Below are 17,661 nucleotides of genomic sequence, written 5' to 3' on the forward strand. Positions count from 1 at the left end.
GAGGTGGAGGCAGGAGAATCGATTGAACCCCGGAGTTGGAGGTGGGAGTTGCAGTGAACTGTGACTGTACCACTACATTCCAGCCTGGGCTATAGAGTGAGACTCTGTCTCAAAAAACAAACAAAAAGAATTAAGGTAAAGATGTACCTCAGTGAATATTCCATTTCATTCCACAGTAATACATTTCTAGCTTTGTACAACATAAATATTAACAAAGACACACATGGCCACCTTAACTGAAAGTCTGATTGTATAATTTTATCTAATGGAGAAAAACATACTCTTCTTCATTTCAATATACTACATGTTAATTTGACTCAATAACAGATGCTTTTGGGATCCACAACACGCTGCAATGTGTTTTATATCACTAAAAACTTCACTAACAACTTACTCATTTCAAGATATTCATAAAATAATCCCAGTTTTCCCATAGGTTGGAGATGGTAGTCCTGTTCCCATCGTGGGGTTATCTTTTCTGATCCAGAAACTCTGTGAAACCGTCCAATTAGATTCATGATCCAGCTGCCAAAAAGATCAGTTTTATAAATTAGAATGAGTATTATCAGGCCAAGGTCATAAAAATATTTTGCTGCTATCTCAAAGCTGCACATGTAATCTTCCGAATAAACTAATTTTTTTGTTTGCATGCTAAATTTATTTTTATTTCTGCCTTATTCGAAAATATTTTGAAAAATAGGACTATGTACCTGGGTTTATCAAAGCTGCAGCTGCTGTTTTTTTCTCCTACCTTTTTCCTATGGGCGGCTTAATTTTTAAAAGGCAGTTTCCTTCATTTGATTAACTTCAGTTATTTGTTTTTTCATTTCCCCCCATCAATCAAAATGGTCTTGCCAGTATGAAAATCACCAGAGAAAACAAGATATAGTATGCTAGCTGGTGGTAAGTGCTGTGGAGAAAACTAAGTAGGGCAGGGAGTGCTTGCATTTGTGTCTAGGGAGGAGTGGGGATGGTGGCCGGCGAAGGCCTCATTCAGAGCGATGCTGATTAAGGATGTGAAGGAGACAAAAGAGCGAGAAACCTGGGGGAAAAAGTCCCAGGTAGAGGGAACGGTGATGACACAGATCCGGTGGCAGGAGCAGGCCTCCATGGTTCACAGACACCATGCAGGGTAGGGCTAAGGGACCACTGTGAGGACTCTGGGCATTTTTTACACTGAGGGAAGTGAGGAGCCATTGGAGGGCACTGAGCAGGAAAGTGACAGAATCTGACTTTAGATAAAATAGGTCCAAGTCCGTATGTTAAGCTGAATCATTTAAGGACCAGATGAGTGAAACGCCTCCTCCAGGTTATAGTGCAAGAGCTAGGACACAACAGCCTGGACCGTGTCCCAGCGCTCCGTCCACCCCTGGATAGTGCCCCACTGAGCTGCCCACTGTCCCTTTTTTATGTCGTGTTTTTTCCCTCTCTCAAAAGCCTTGTGGCTGAGATAAATGCTTCCTCCTTTTTTATGGCAATTTGGTAAAAATCTGAGTTGGCAGTAAAATGAGGTGTGCACCTGTGACATAAAGAACGTTGTCCCCTCAAGCAACTGCCGGCTTGTGGTTACCTGTGGAGTCATCAGAAGAGGCACAACAACTCCAAATACAGATCTAACATCTGGATACACTGGCTGATTAAACGTGGGTGTGGCCTTCAAACTCTTGACAATGAGAAGGTATTGCACAGTGGTTAAGGACAGTTACTGCAAGAAAACCAGGCAGACCCTCATCCTCTCCATCACATGTGCACACGTGCACACTCAGCCGGCATAAGACAGGCAGTACAAATGGCTCACTCTGCTGGGTTTCCCACTGCTACTGATCTCAGGGCTCACTTTTCACTGATTGATTGCTACTAAAGTTTTACTCGGGAAATTCTACTACAGGAGACATCTCTGGCCTCACAATCTTTCCCCACTTCTTTCTCATCGATGATGTTAGAGAGGCAGCAGGAGGCTGTGGAAAGTGGAGGGGATATGATCTCAGACACCCATGAATCTGAATCCACACTCCATTGCTTAGCTGGTTAACTTTGGTAAAAAAATAAAATGGGGGTCAGGTGTGGTGGCTCACTCCTGTAATCCCAGAACTTTGGGAGGCTGAGACAGGCGGATCACGAGGTCAAGAGATCGAGACCAACCTGGCCAACATGGTGGAACCCTGTCTGTCTCTACCAAAAAAACAAAAATTAACTGGGTGTGGTACAAAAATTAACTGGGTGTGGTGGCATGCGCCTGTAGTACCAGTTACTCGGGAAGCTGAGGCAGGGGAATTGCTTGAACCTGGGAGGCGGAGGTTGCAGTGAGCCAAGATTGTGCCACTGCACTTTAGACTGGAGACAGAGCAAGACTTTGTCTCAAAATAAATAAAAAATAAAAATTTAAAAATAAAATGGGGTGATAAAACCTACATTGTCCAGGGCTGCTGTCAGGATTAAATGATTCAAAATAGGTAATGGATGTAGCATGTTTCCTAACACATAAAACCCCCTGTATGGGATTTTCTGTTGCGCAAACAGGCTGCACTGGCTGAGGCCAAGTGTAAATATGGTCTATGTTATGTAGAATCTTGGCTCAGTGATCCAGGCCACCTGGATCAGTGGTTCTCACTTCAGCACATACAAGCATGACATGGAATGCTTGTAAGTAGTGCAGTTTTCTCTGCTCCCAATGCAAATGTCTGAGATAAGTTCTAGAATCTGTAGTTTTGTAGCTATTCCAGGGAGACTGTGACTTAGGTGGCACCAAGGATCGCACAAGTCCATCACCCTTCATGACACCTAACTCTAAGGTCACTGGGTGTGGTTTCTATTGGTTTCTCCTTTGCTCTGCCTCCCACACTTCCAGCCTCAGCCTCTTGCTGAATCCTTTCCAGAAGCAGATCTTTTTCTATCTGGGCTCCAAATCACATCAGAATTCAAATTCAGGATGACACTTCTGTCCTGGCAACTACCTGTGTCATCTGAGGCTTCCCTCTCATATCAGATCATCTTAAAAGTCCTTCTTACTAGCTTTCTTTTCTGAGTTACAGATGCTGAGCCTCGTTTGGTTTTCCTGAGTTGAACCACTCATGTATACTAGGAAATCCTGGGTTGTAGTCCATCCATTCTTGCCTTTGGTCTTTTGGGTTTTCTATTGGTCTGTGCTTCTAGTGCAGGGACCTCAATCTTGACGGCACATGAGAATCACCCACAGAACTTTTAGAAACATATATACACCAGATATCTTTTCCTTGGCCAAGGCTAGAAGCAGGAGTTACAAAATAATTTCCATAGGAATTTACCAGGTGTATTATCATAGCCACATCATAATAAGTTGTGCTTTATTAAGTCCTTATTTTGTACAAAACAAGGTGAGAAGCATTTTACATTTCACTTTCTCTTCACCTGCATTATCACATTTAATCCACATACTGGAGATAATCATCATTTCTGTTTAGGACATTCTACAGTATTCCCACTTGCTAATTTTGAAATACAAGCGTACTTGACTAGCTCAATCTACTTTATGCGTGGGTTTACTGTTTCTAAACTTTGAGTGTGAATAGTGAAGACACCTATATTTAGGACTCTGCCTATAGCTTATTCTCTCTCCAAATCCTATCTTGATAAGGGACATTTTCTCCTAAAACAGTTCTTTTTTCTTATTATACAAATAAGTACACTTATTTATATAAGAAGAGTATTTGTGTTATAATATACATGTATAAACATATATAATGGAAAAATATAGCCATCTACTATTTAAATACCAAAAAATGATGCTATAGGCATTTTGGATACTTAATTCTCATTATTATCCCTGACATGTTATTATAAAAATTTCTCCGGAGTGAGTTATTTAACATAGGAATTATACTAGCCTTTTATCAAGAACAGAATAAAATCCCCAGGAATGCCTTAAGTATCAAAATACTAAGTGGAACTGGGAAGGCAAAAGGGCTCTCGGCTTGCTCTCCGAGTCCCACTGACAATGCTGTAATTTACTGATGTGATGTATCTGAAGCATACAAGGCACTCATTCATTCACTCAGCTGCTTCCTACTAAGTTCCTGTCATATGCCAGGTACTGGGGAGACCCTAAAAGAAACCTGGATCCCTGAGCCAGATATGCTCCTTTCCTTGTTCCAAGAATACTACTAGTCAAGGGGTATGGACCCAAAGGCAGGGAGGGGAAGGAAGGAAGGAGGAGAGAGGAAGGTACATGTGTGGTGAAATACACTTCTCCATGTTTCTCTTGACATACTTACATGATGTGAAAGCAACTGCTGACTTAGAAGGCTTTTCTCTCTCTGTCTATCTAGTTTTGGGGGTGGGTATAGTTTTGGACAGCAAGGATAACTGATATATCTTTGATAAATCAGGATTTTGTGAAATCCTAATTTATGAATTTAATGAAAAAAGGTAACAAACTGGCACCTATACAACAGTCACTCTAATTTGGCTAACACTCAGCATTCCCAGTTTTCAGACAAGAAAACATAGAAGAAATTTGAAGGCAAAGTTTATATCACTGTAATTTTCAAGAATGAGCTTACTTGAAGTGAAAGTATAAGCCACGGATAGTATAATTCATCCTTTACTTTAAAATATTTCATGTGAACAAATTTCATTTCGTAAGAATTTCTCAATACCAGTTTAGGAAACAGCTGCTAAAACCAATGTTACTGAAACAAAGCGTTAAATAATTAACCTACTTTTTCAGAAAACACTTTTTAATCTAAGAATGGATTAAGACTTTCCTCTATTTTATATATTTGTTTTCATTTAGAAACAAACACAGTACTATTTATGCATGACCTACTTTTACTTATCTGGAAAAATCTGAATATGAGCTCAATGAAAGTGAGGGTATTTTCTGTAGAATAGGATTAAAAAAATGAATTTCACGCTAAGGCCAGAATCCCTTTTTGGGTGGAGGAAGAGGAAGGAAGGAGACTTTTGTTTAGAGAAAGACCCTGAAAGTTTCCATTGAAGATGGAGAATAGACCTGGTAAAGAAATCTGGAAGGATGCACTGAAACCCAGAGTGAGTTAACGGCTCAACAAAGAGAATGAACAGAAACTTCGTGACTAGGGAAGAGAAAAAAGAAAAGCCAGGAGTGGGAGGAGAAAGGAGAGAGAAGCTGTATGTGATCAAGGGAAGAGGGCAACATGGCAGGAGGCGGGAGTCTGTAAAGAAGGGTGATAAATTTTAAAAACTTCCCAGCTATATAGTGGGATAAAAGACTTTTTATAAAGGTGGAGGTTTTTTGCTTCCGAACAAAAGAAGGGGAGAGGTGATGAGAGAGACAAGGGAAGGAGAACAGGGGGAAGACAACAGAAGGCGAGAGAGGTGACTACAGAAGACAGTCACGAAAACGAAACTTTGCTAGCTTTGAGATGGAGGAGGTCACAAAGCAGGGAACATAGCTGGTGGCCTCCAGAAGCTAAGCAAGGCAAAGAGATGCACCCTAGAGCCCTTGGAAAGGAACACAGCCACCAACACCTTGATTTTAGTCTACTGAGACTTCTGACCCCCAGGACCATAAAATATTACATTTGTGTTGTTTTTACATCATTAATCTTGCAGTAATTTGTTACAGCAGCAACAGAAAACCAAAACAAAAAGCTCTCTGAAATTTGCAGAAATTGCAGATGGTGTTAGACTTTACTCTTTGATAGGGGAGGGGGCTTAAGTGAAAATTGTAACAGGCAATGAAATCTTAGTTAACATCTGAAGTACAACTATTTTGTTGTTCTTAATTTTTAGGAAACCAACAGTAAGTCAAAACCTTTGCAGTTATTTTAGACAATTATTTCTTAAAACATTATGTATCCCAGTGCCTTAGGATCCTAAGAGAACCTCTATTCTTAAAAGTTGGGACTCATGGGATACTGGATTTGAATCCCACAGTAGCCTTTTAATGCTAATGTGAAATTGGGTAAATAATTTAACCTCTTTAAACCACAGCTCTTCACTAGCAAAAAGGAGATACACACAAGAATAGTTTGGTAGATTAAACTTAATACAGTGACTAAAATTCATACTGACTTTTAAATGCATAATATATAGGGAAGAGAGAAGAAGGATGTGAGAAATTGTGGAATTACACAGTTCACAGCTCTAACCTGTGCTGTCTCTCAGAGCGCTGTGATGAGTCAGTCACCAGCAATAGCCTAGTCATAAACAATAACTATAGCCTAGGTATAAACTACAGCAGATGGGGATTTACATCAAATAAAGAAGGTTTTAAAATACAATTAGTAGATCCTGACTACATTTACACTGTTGGTTGGACTATGTTGTCTGGAGACCTTTAATAATAATAGATTCTGATCCATTTAGAGGTGAACATGCAGCTATGTGGATATGAAGACAAATGATTTGGGTGGGTGGGCTGTTCTATCCCTTGTCCTGTTACCCATGGTTACACAATTTAACACTCACGGCAATAATACTTCTTGTATGTTATTCCAGATTGCTTTTCCTCCCATGATTATTGTCAGCTGAGTTGTCAGTTCAAGAAGACAGCCACCTGGGTCACACTGGAAGGTTAAAAAGAAAATCTCATTTAAATATTCAATGGATCTAAGTTGAAATATAGGCATTATTCTATTTTTCCGGTATTTGTTCTGTTTAGGCTAAAAAAAATAAATCTAAGGAATTCACAATAAATAACTATTCATTTTGGTAACTGAGAGAAAATCCAGCTTAAATTGGCAAGAGAATACAATTCTACATTCACACCTCTTCATTCCTGTATTTTCCCAACCAATAAACTGGGTCTCCTGGATAGCCTACAAATTTGCCCTTAAAGAATGCTATGTAGAAGCATGAAGAGTAGTAGTTGACAAACTGGAATAAGAACATCTTCATGGTGAGGCTGTTCTCATAATCAGTCTGGGTCCTTGGGAGTTCTGTAGTTAAAAGAAAGACAAACAAGATTTTAAGATTGTGAACAGCTTTGAGACTCTAATCAAAAATACTGATACATGAGTTAACACGTTAAAAAAATACAGTTCACACCGTTTCCATTTAAGCTGTTTTGAATTCCTTAATATAGCCACTGTGTTAATTCCAAGTCTGCACATTGTTATCAGAGTTCTCCTTTACTGGAGTAATACAATAGCCCACGTTTCCCTGCCCCCACAAAAAATCAACTGTTCCTTAAAATTTACAAGACAGTGTTATCAAATAAGCAAGAACTGCTATAGGTATAATTGACAGAAAATTATTTTTGAACTGCCTGCTAAATGATATTCTCGTTTTCCTGAATTGCAGTAAGGTGAGTCTGTTGAAGAAAACAAGCAAAACAAGGTGCAACTTGGTAGAGGCATTTGGGAAAGACAAAATAGGTCATCCTCCTAGTGTGGAATTTGAATCAGTTTGATCATTTTAGATGACTACTGAGTAGGCCATTCAGAGAACGACTCAGACGAATGCAACGTGGGAAGCACTTAACTTGGCCACTAAGCAGCTGCCTGGGATACAAGCCAGAGAGAAGAAACACATTACAAAATCCAGGGCTGATGAGAATTATATTAATATGAACAGCACGGGGGAAGACACGTAGCAGTGAGACAGCTTTCCTCTCAGCAACAGAGGAACCTATTTGCCACTGGAACCATGACCCTATTCCACTTATTTGCAATAAAGAGACTATTTACTTTCAACAATAGAGTACATGATCTAATGTAATTGAAAATATTATTCAACACTGATCTGTTTACACAGAGCTTGGACATTATAATGATTGTCTTTGCTTTGTCCCTTTTACTAATGCAAAGCTGTAGATAATTTATTTCCATACATGCTAGAGAAAGTATGTTTAAAAATTGTAACCTATTGGAACTGAAAAGCCTAAAAGATAACAGTCTCTATTTTTGCCAGGTTCTAAAAAATATGTCAGAAGTTACCTAAGCTATAGTAGGACCTTACCAAAGTTAGTAATCATAATTGCCACTCTTTCATATATGGTGTTCAGAATCATGATAATGATAAAGCTGATGATGGAGGCCGTGATGGACGTGGCTGTCTGTGGAGTCAGGTACTTCTGGATTGGGTCTGTTCCATTAAGGTTCTTAAGTTGTGTAGAAAATACAATAAACACTGAGAGCCTATAGACAATGATCCCAATAACTGAAGCGATGATCAATAGGATCTGAAAGCACAATAAACACAGTAGCATGAGACACACCAATAACTGCATTTGCACTGTTAAAAACTGACCCCACACTTAACAAGGGGGTGTGTAAAATGATGTAAATCTCACATAAGTGATACCAGGGAAGTAGAAATTCTGGGATGTTAAAAATTTTTTAAAAAGGAAAAGGAATGATGGATGTGAAAAGAAGGCACATCCACATATGTAAGATGTTAACAAGAGGAGAAACTGGGTGCAGGGGGTGGTGAGAGGGAATTGGAAACTAATTTCTGTGCATTTTTTTTGTAAACCTAAAATCACTCTAAAAAAAAAGTCTATTAAAAAAGAGTATCTTCAGACAGCATAAAAATAGAACAACTAGTAGCATACTCTGGTAGAAGGAAAAAATACCTGAGTACAGGACTAAAGAAATCATCACTTCTACAATTACTAAATTATTTAAGTTATGAGTTAATGTTTTTTGCTCATTCATACTCCATTAAGGAGATACATTTCCTTGCAACAGAGAAGCTATCACCAATTCAAGTGTCAGCAGGTGCTAGCTTTTGTTTTAATCACTGTAGCAGGGGAGAGTCTGAGCACAGCCAGTGGAGCTCGCACAGAGGTGCCCTGAGCTAACTGTTGGTACCAGCAGCAGGTCTCTGATGTGTGTGTGCTTTGATAAAAGCTTCACACACTTTTCACACTCAGTTCTTATAACCTTAAACTGGCAGTCATTTGTACCTGCATTTCCACAAGATTGACACCAGTAGTCCACTGTATTTTTGACTGCATAATCCCCAGTAAGAGAGATTTTCATTTTCTCAGTAAACAGATTTCTCACCACTGAATGATGCAAATTAAAGGCCCATGAATTTTCCTTACTTGATATACAGTACTAGACACTGTTGGAGAGGCATCTTTAAACTGTTTTCCCTAAATCTACTTTCTCCAGGACCATGCACTCAAGGTGTGCGACTGCTTGTGATGACAGAAATGTTTCAGAGAAGGGAAACTGAGGTTAAAGCAAACCATATCTTGTTGATAGTAACAGAGAGGCCAGTTGTCACCTGTGGAGAGCAGTAAAGGGAGTGATCACAGGACGGTCCTGGGGCTAGACTCTTCTATTTGAATACTAGCTCCACTGGGGCTTCAATATCCTCTCCTATATACTAGGAATACTATGGTACCTAACACTTACGGAATTGTTGAGAATTCAATGAGTTACTTTAGGTAAAAACAGAATATTAAGCTCAAGTACATGAAAAGCACTACATAAGTATTAGCTATGATTATGGCAACCAAAGTAAAGTGTTAAAAAGATGTTTTTCTTGCTCTTTAAGCAATCTGCTTGTAGAGAAGGCATTACATTTCCCCTGTATCTTTCTCATTATTTCCTTTCCTTCACAGTTAAGTCTCAGCACTTGTGAAATGAGTAAGATTTGTGTGTGTAAATGTAAAAATTAGTTAAGGCTGAGAAAAATTACAAAAGATGAATCAAGTCATCCTCTCAGCACAATATATATAGGCTGTTTAAATATTATGTATTTAAAAAATTATCTCAATAATTTCTATTAAGTAATGATAAAGATAACATTCTTTAAATGCTTTCTGTTCACCTTAGCACATGTATATTTGTTTACTCTCGTAACAAGCTTGTGAGGAAGGTAGTCTAACATTATCTCTCTTTCGCTGATGCAAACATAGAGGCTCAAAGACATTAAGCAATTTGTCCAAGATTAGATAAGTAGTAAGTAAAAGAACTTGGGTCTCTTAAGATTCTGAAGACACACTCGTCTCTCCACGACACTTCCTCCCACATGGTTTACAAAATAAATTTTAATTCCTTCCAGAGCTTTTTCAAACTTCTTAAGTTCCCATATTTCTTTGGGGTTCTTCCCATACTTCAATATTTCTTCATAGGGACAGGAAGCTTTTTATTCTTTTCCTTCAAGTTTATAACTTATAACTGATTCTAACTTTAATACTTTTCTGATCGTAACTTTAGAATACGGTCACTGTGGACAATTTTAAAGTACCTTGTAGTCACACTGATTGCTTTTGCTAGCTTGGGCCTGTTGCCCATCCTAGAAGAGAACCCAGATTTTGCTTCAGGGGAAATAACTCCTCTTGTTTTTAGCCCTGGAGTTTGGGTGGGATTGCCCTGATGTGCTCCTGAGGTACACGATTGGTTTGAGACAAACAACAGGTAACATCCCACCGGCCTCAGCAACTGATCCAGTAACAGCCACTGAGAACGTGAGGAGACATCTGTTAGTGCCCATGGGAAAGAGAAGCTTCCCCTGTCAATAGAGAAAGCTGCTAAAAAAAAAGACCTCTCTTTGCTTGGAAGATGTGACATCTGGAATGCTGCAGCCATTCTGCTACCATGAGGAAGTGTCTAGACCCCCCACGCCCAGGAGGCCACCTGACATAGGATGAAGGGAACAAACACAGCCCTTGATAATATCTGGTCTGCAGTATCTAGCTTTGACTAAAGCCATACCTCAGGCCTGGAATTTTCAGTTTCAGAGAAAAAATAGGTGAAAAGAATAAATCCCACCTTCCCCTCTTTTGCTGTTGTTTAAACCAACTGAAGACCGATTTTCTGCCAACCATAACTGAAAGACTCTTAACAAAAATAGCATTAAATAGGAAAAAAATTATCTACTATCTACATGTAGGCACAATTTCTTCAGGATTATGTATGCATGATATGCATATTTAAAACCACTTTACATATTTTATCCTTCCCTTAAACCTATCATAAACCATAAGCATATTTATATGACTTAAAATATTTTCATGACCATACTTTCTCATGGCTGCATAATATTCCACTGTTTGAAGAGTGAGAAGTAGAATAGTTTGGTTGATATTTACATATACGTATAAACATATGTGTGTGTGTGTGTGTGTGTATGTATACACACACACACACACAAATAAATAAAATGTTGTGATAAGTATGTAAGTATTACTGACATTTATTTACCATTTTCAACTATTTCCTGATTGAAAGTCCTGAGAGCTAAATTAGTGGATTAAAGCATATGAATATTTTTTGAGACTTGATACACAATTGCCCAACTGCCTTCTAGGAAGCTGGAGCAGTGCAGAGTTACAATAGTCTTGTATCAGAGTAGCTGACTGTTGTACTTCACCCTCACAAACACTGAGTCTTATCATCCAAGAAGTGAAAAATCATATCTCATTTTAAATGTGAATGGATTTAATCACTATTGAGATTTGGCATTTTGTAATGCTTATTGGTCGTTACATTCTTTCTTTTGTAAATACATATTTATGTTGTCTCTTTAGCCATTGAGATCTTTGGTGTGATCTTCTAGGTTATCTGGACTCTATGTTTAAAGGTGTTGACCTCTTGTTTGCTCTATTGTTAACAAATACATCTTCTGGTATTTTGTTTACACTTAGGATACTTTTGATGTTTGGAAATATTTAAATGTTTTCCTCTGAAATTTGTTCTATTGCTAGTAAGTTGAGAAAATCTTTTTACATCTAGAGATCATATATTCATCAATATTTATTTGTAGTTTTTAATTTTTTTTTTTTTTAGACGGAGTTTTGCTCTTGTTACCCAGGCTGGAGTGCAATGGCGCGATCTCAGCTCACCGCAACCTCCGCCTCCTGGGTTGAAGCAATTCTCCTGCCTCAGCCTCCCGAGTAGCTGGGACTACAGGCGTGCGCCACCATGCCCAGCTAATTTTTGTATTCTTTTAGTAGAGACGGGGTTTCACCTTGTTGACCAGGATGGTCTCGATCTCTTGACCTGGTGATCCACCCGCCTCGGCCTCCCAAAGTGCTGGGATTACAGGCGTGAGCCCACCGCGCCAGGCCCAATTTTTTTTTTTTTGAGACGGAGTTTCACTTTGTCACCCAGGCTGGAGTGCAGTAGTGTGATCTCGGCTCACTGCAACTCTGCCTCCTGGACTCAAGCAATTCTCCTGCCTCAGCCTCCCAAGTAGCTGAGATTACAGGTGGACACCCGGCTAATTTTTATATTTTTAGTAAAGACTGGGTTGTGCCATGTTGGCCGGGCTGATCTCGAACTCCCAACCTTAGGTGATCTGCCACCTCAGATTCCCAAAGTGCTGTACAGGTGTGAGCCACCGTGCCTGGCCTTTAATTTTTTGTAATGTATGCATTGCATGCATATTTAAAACCACTGTACATATTTTATCCTTCCCTTAAAGGTACTGACCTCTTGTTTGCCCTATTGTTAACAAATATATCTTCTGGTATTTTGTATACATTTACATACTTTTGAAATCTATTATAGTATGTTGTTTAAAGTAAGATTTTAACCTTTATTTTTTTCTCAAATAGCTAACAGGTATTCCATTACTATTTAATGAATAATCTCCACTTGTCTGATGGATTTATAATGCCTCTCTTCTGACATATTACATTTTTATTGATATTGGGCTATTTCTGGGCTTCATGTGCTATTCTAGAATCTGGCTATTCTTGAGCCAATAAAACTCTCACTAAATTATTACACTGCTAATGATTCTACCAATAAACCCAAAACTAACTTAACAAGTACTGATATTTTAGAAAAAATGTATCTCTATCTAGAATCATTCATTTAAGGATTCCTTTACATCTTTCAATAGTTTTTATGTTTTCTTTGATAGTTCCCACTATCTTTTTGTTAAGGGTATTACTAGACATTTTGTTTATTTATTTTTGAGATGGAGTCTTGCTCTGTTGCCCAGACAAGTGCAGTGGCACGGTCTCGGTTCACTATAACCTCCATCTCCTGGGTTCAAGTGATTCTCATGCCTCAGCCTCCTGAATAGCTGAGACTACAGGCGTGCGCCACCACGCCTGGCTAATTTTTGTATTTTTAGTAGTGATGGGGTTTCACCATGTTGGCGAGGCTGGTCTTGACTCCTGACCTTAGGATACCTGCCCGTCTCAGCCTCCCAAAGTGCTGAGATTACAGACGTGAGCCACCATGCCTGGCTGATATTTTATTTTGATTGTTGCTGTTGGAAAATTTTAGAATTCTTAATGCCTTCCATTTGATCTTCAGGAACTGGAAAATCCTGAATCACTGATTTAAACAGACGAGGTGAAAAGAACTAGAAGATCCACTGTGAACAGGTAAGATATTTTGAACCTTGCGAGTTGCTTCATGTAGTGGCTAAAATAGTTCTCTGGAAATATCTGCCTGTCTGTCTCTCTCTCTCTCTGAGACCATATAGTTTCCAAGCTCAGCATTTAGTTTCCTCAACATTTAAAATTAGATATTAAAAAATTTGTTACATAATAAAAACAGTTTTAATCATTAAAAACATTTTTGTGATAGAATTACCCAGAAAAAGACAGCACTCGCACAGAGGGTTATCCGTAGACATTTTCCCCAGGCAGTAAAGGGAATGCGTTCTTCTTCCTAATTACAAAAACAAAAAAAGTTCAGTCAGTCAAGGGATTACTGTAATAAAATTATTTTTCTCCTGCCTGGCCAATAAATCTTAGACTTAATGTAAAAAAAATTAGTTTGCAAGCACAGTCTCATTACTCATAATTGCATTTTTTTGTAACAACTTCAAAGTCACACATCACAAAACATGTGCAGTGTTCATTTTAGTACATTTTTGGAAAAAGCAAGCATGAATAAGCTGTTTATCGGTCATGACCCAAGCTCAGGAATCTGAGTGTCTGATGGTGCCAAGCTGTAAAGCTATACTCCTGAGCTTGTCTTAGGTTTTAGAAATTGCTGTGATAATAGCACAGAGCCCAGGCAGGGCAAAAAGTTTCACAGATGTCTGCCAATACTAGGTCTCCACTATGAGTTTCTTGGTTGAGCTTTATATATTAACTTTGAATGATAATACATTTTTCGAGGATTTCAATTTTATAGTTTATAAAAATATATTTAAGTTCTTAAGAGTAGAAATCAATACTCTACATGATTTTCCTGGATTATAAGAGCAGCCTAATAATAGCTGCAAATACTCACATAGTATTTAACCCTATGCCAGACACTATTCTACATTGCTTTTATACATTAACTCAATCCTTAGCTTCAATCACGAGGAAACAACTCTATTATTCCTGTTTTAGAGATGAGGAAACTAAGGCACAGAGAAGTTAACTAATTTGTCCAAGATCACCCAACTAGTAAGTTGCTGTGTTCAGACAGGAACTCTGGCATCAGAGACTTATCAAAGGGAGGGGATGTGGGCATCAAAAGTGAAAGGCGAACAACCATAAAGAAAAAGGAAGCTTCACTTGCAATGCTTTAACAAGGAACATTTCAAAGGAAATTTAACTTATAAGCTGGCAACTTTCACTATAAAATTGGCAGGTTTAAATGACCAAATTGTCTTTTCTTCAGTATTTTGCCCATGTTGCTGATATTATAAAATGTTTTTAGTGCTCAAACAACTTTATAAACATGTAATTTTGTTTAAGTTTCAGCTTTCATTTCTGAATATACAGTCTTTCAACAACATATGCTTTGACCCTGTCCTCCCTAGTAAACAGCAGGAACTATTCATAATGGGGATTATTTGAAGCTTGTTACATTGTGAAAGACAAATGTCACTTTTTACTGGTAAGCGAACCTCATTTTCTCCCATCTGTACAAGGAAGAGGTTGAACTGTTCCCTCCAGTTCCTTTTAGTGCCAACATTTTGTAAATCTGTGATTCAATTTATAAAACCTGTAGTTGGGAACATTTTCAGATGTTCTTGGTAAAAGCATTTTCTTTCCAAGAGCTATTTGTATTCAGAACCTACTGTTCTTAGGCTGATGACTCCAATCAGCTCAAAGTTTTCTGTGTTGATAGGAACAAGAATGCAGATGATTTAAAAATCATCTTTCAGGGACTTTAGACTATTTATACAGAGAGAATATAATTTTATTTTTGGAGCAGTGGTAGCAGCAACAAATCTACCTTTCCAATCACAGAAAATACCTAGCACAGTACCTGAATGTAGTTGGACCTCAAAAAATATTTCCCTTCTTCCTTTCTCCAACTTTAGGATAAAAGCCACACTACTTTCTCCACATCCCAACCAGAAGGTGGAGCAGTGACTGAGGCTTACTGCAAGATAAAAGGGCAGCCGGTCTAGGATGAAGGGGCCAGAATAATTAAAGTATATGTGAAACACTGAGAATCAACTATAAAATCTAATGCCTCTTTCCTTATACATCTGTCACAGTAAAAAGTATTTTTTTGAATTTTTCCTGTTTTTATGAAAGAAGGGACCCCGTTTATCTCCTGTGTCTACTATTCTAAGCAGTGCTTCTTTACCTTGGCTGCACATTAGAATCACCAAAGGAGCTTTAAAAAAGCTTTTTTTTTTTTTTAAAGGAGGTGCTCCGAACACCTACAGGTTACTAAGTATCAGAATATGTAGTGATGGAACTAAGGCATCAATATTTTTTAAGCTTCCCCAAGTGATTCTAATGTGCAGCCAAGGAGGAGAACCACGGCAGTAAGTAGACTAAACTGCATCTAAATACGACCCTCCTTACCTGAGTAATCTCATTTATCACTACATGAGTACATCGTGCTTCATATTCTGGCCGGGCTTGTTCTTCCTGCTGTAACTCAACAGTGTCCCATTCATACTCAAGTTCTGCTTGGCGTCGCTTCCAAAACTCCAAAAACAAGGTAACTAACAAAGAGAGAGAACAGATTGTGTGGATCTTCGATGATGACCGATGTTTCAGAAATCTGTACTGAATAATATTAATTATCCATTGTATTAGCCTGTTTTCACACTGCTATAAAGAACTACCTGGACTGGGTAATTTATAAAGGAAAGAGGTTTAATTGACTCACAGTGCTGCATGGCTGGGAAGCCTCAGGAAAGTTACTCACCAGTCATGGTGGAAGTTGAAGGGGAAGCAAGGCATGTGTTATGTGGCGACAGGTGAGAGTGAGCAAGGGGGAAATCCCATGATCCAATCACCTCCCACTAGGCCCCTCCCTGACACATGGGGATTATAATTCAACATGAGATTTGGGTGGGGACACAGAGTCAAGCCGTATCATCCATGATATACTGTATGTGGCAAATCAAATCAAATTATAAAAAGGGAAAAATATGATTTTAAAGAAAATGTTGGTAATTTACAACATTATGATATAGACTATAGATTCTGGGAAAGGCAATAATGTGATGGTCAGAAGACATGTGAGTATGTCTGACACTGAAGCATATGTTCTAGCACTTTATGGCCAACCAAAACACAAATAATCATCATAGTTCCAAAGCAGCTCACGGTCCATCCTTCATCTGCTTTTTGCCACATCCTTCTCCTTGTGCCCTGCCTTTCTTCCTAAGGGCCTAAAGGGGAAGAGGAACACTTTAGGATGTCCCAAATAAATTAATATTCATTCATATGGAAAACTGGTATTTTTCCTCAATCTTATGTAAAGTATGACTAAAATGATTTTTTAGGAATCATTTTTCATAATTTTTAACTTCAAATACTAAATAAATACATTAAATGTTAATTGAAAACTGCAGTTTCAGGGTAAATCCCCTATGCCCTTCTAATCAGACTGCTAACCCTAAGTTCTTCCTATAAAGAAATTCTGTAAGAGTGTTTACTATTAGCTGGGAATAAAGAGAAAACAAGACACAGTACCTGTTTCAAGGAGCTCCTAGATTTATGGGAATTATACTATCTTTGAAGTGACAGGTATAGTCGATTATTAAGAGGGCTATGATAAAGGTAAGCACAGGTTGCTCTGGGCACACAGAGTAAGAACATCTAACTGGGTGTTTTGGGGAAGGCCATCCCAGAGGTGGGGACCATCGTGATGAGTCCTGAGATGCCTCAGAGCTGATCAGGTGAAGGTGGTGGTGGGTGGAACACTAAGGCCACTTGCCTCCAGGGAGCTGCACATGCAAAGGCAACGAGGCCAGAAAGCCAGATATTTCCCCCAAGCTGCAAATAATCTGGTAGCAAATGAAAGGTGGGATGGAGGTGGGGCAGCCAGGTAAGAGCTCTGCAGGAGCACATCACAAAGGGTTTTGTATGCTTTGAAAGGAGTTTAGAGAGTTTGACGTACAGCTGGAGGAGACTTTGAAGGTAGTCTAGAGTGAGACTAGGGCCAGGGAGACCTACTGGCGGGTACATGATGTGGTAGGATCCTTGGGGGATACTGAGCAGGTACACAGATGGATGCAGGTATGACAGAAGGATGCTAGCCAGGTTTCTGGCTCAGGCAATATCCTAAATTCTAGTGGCATTCCTTGGAAATAGAAAGTGTGTTAAGAAGGTCAAGTGTGTGAGAGGAGACAACTGGTTTGGTTATGATCAGGAAGAAATGTCCAGTAGACAGGTACAAGTCTACAACATAGGAGGAAGATCTGGGCTGAGCTAGATTTTCATTGTTTTAAGTGGCAACTGGGGCAATAAGAGAATAAGATCACTGAATGTGGTGTAGGGTAGTAGTTCAACCCTGACTGCATGTAAGAAGGATCAGGGAGCTTTTACAAAATACTGAACCCAGGCGCCACCCTAGAAATTATGATTTTTTG

General features: G+C 38.8%; 1 protein-coding gene across 2 annotated transcripts in view; it reads right to left on the reverse strand.

Moving 5' to 3' along the window:
• Positions 1 to 17,661, reverse strand: part of ANO6 (anoctamin 6) — a 197,034-nt gene that overhangs the window by 22,956 nt on the left and 156,417 nt on the right. For both annotated transcript variants that reach the window (XM_012459079.3, XM_012459078.3), the window contains 6 exons: positions 15,641 to 15,783; positions 13,470 to 13,547; positions 7,921 to 8,143; positions 6,730 to 6,899; positions 6,430 to 6,527; positions 395 to 525 (listed from right to left, as the gene is read on the reverse strand). In XM_012459079.3, the coding sequence (XP_012314502.2) occupies positions 395 to 525; positions 6,430 to 6,527; positions 6,730 to 6,899; positions 7,921 to 8,143; positions 13,470 to 13,547; positions 15,641 to 15,783 (843 nt within the window). The remainder of the gene's footprint in view (positions 1 to 394; positions 526 to 6,429; positions 6,528 to 6,729; positions 6,900 to 7,920; positions 8,144 to 13,469; positions 13,548 to 15,640; positions 15,784 to 17,661) is intronic.

Source organism: Aotus nancymaae, unplaced genomic scaffold (assembly GCF_030222135.1).
Source record: "Aotus nancymaae isolate 86718 unplaced genomic scaffold, 86718_ANA_hifiasm-v0.15.2.pri h1tg000092l, whole genome shotgun sequence".
In the NCBI taxonomy this organism is placed as follows: domain Eukaryota; kingdom Metazoa; phylum Chordata; class Mammalia; order Primates; family Aotidae; genus Aotus; species Aotus nancymaae.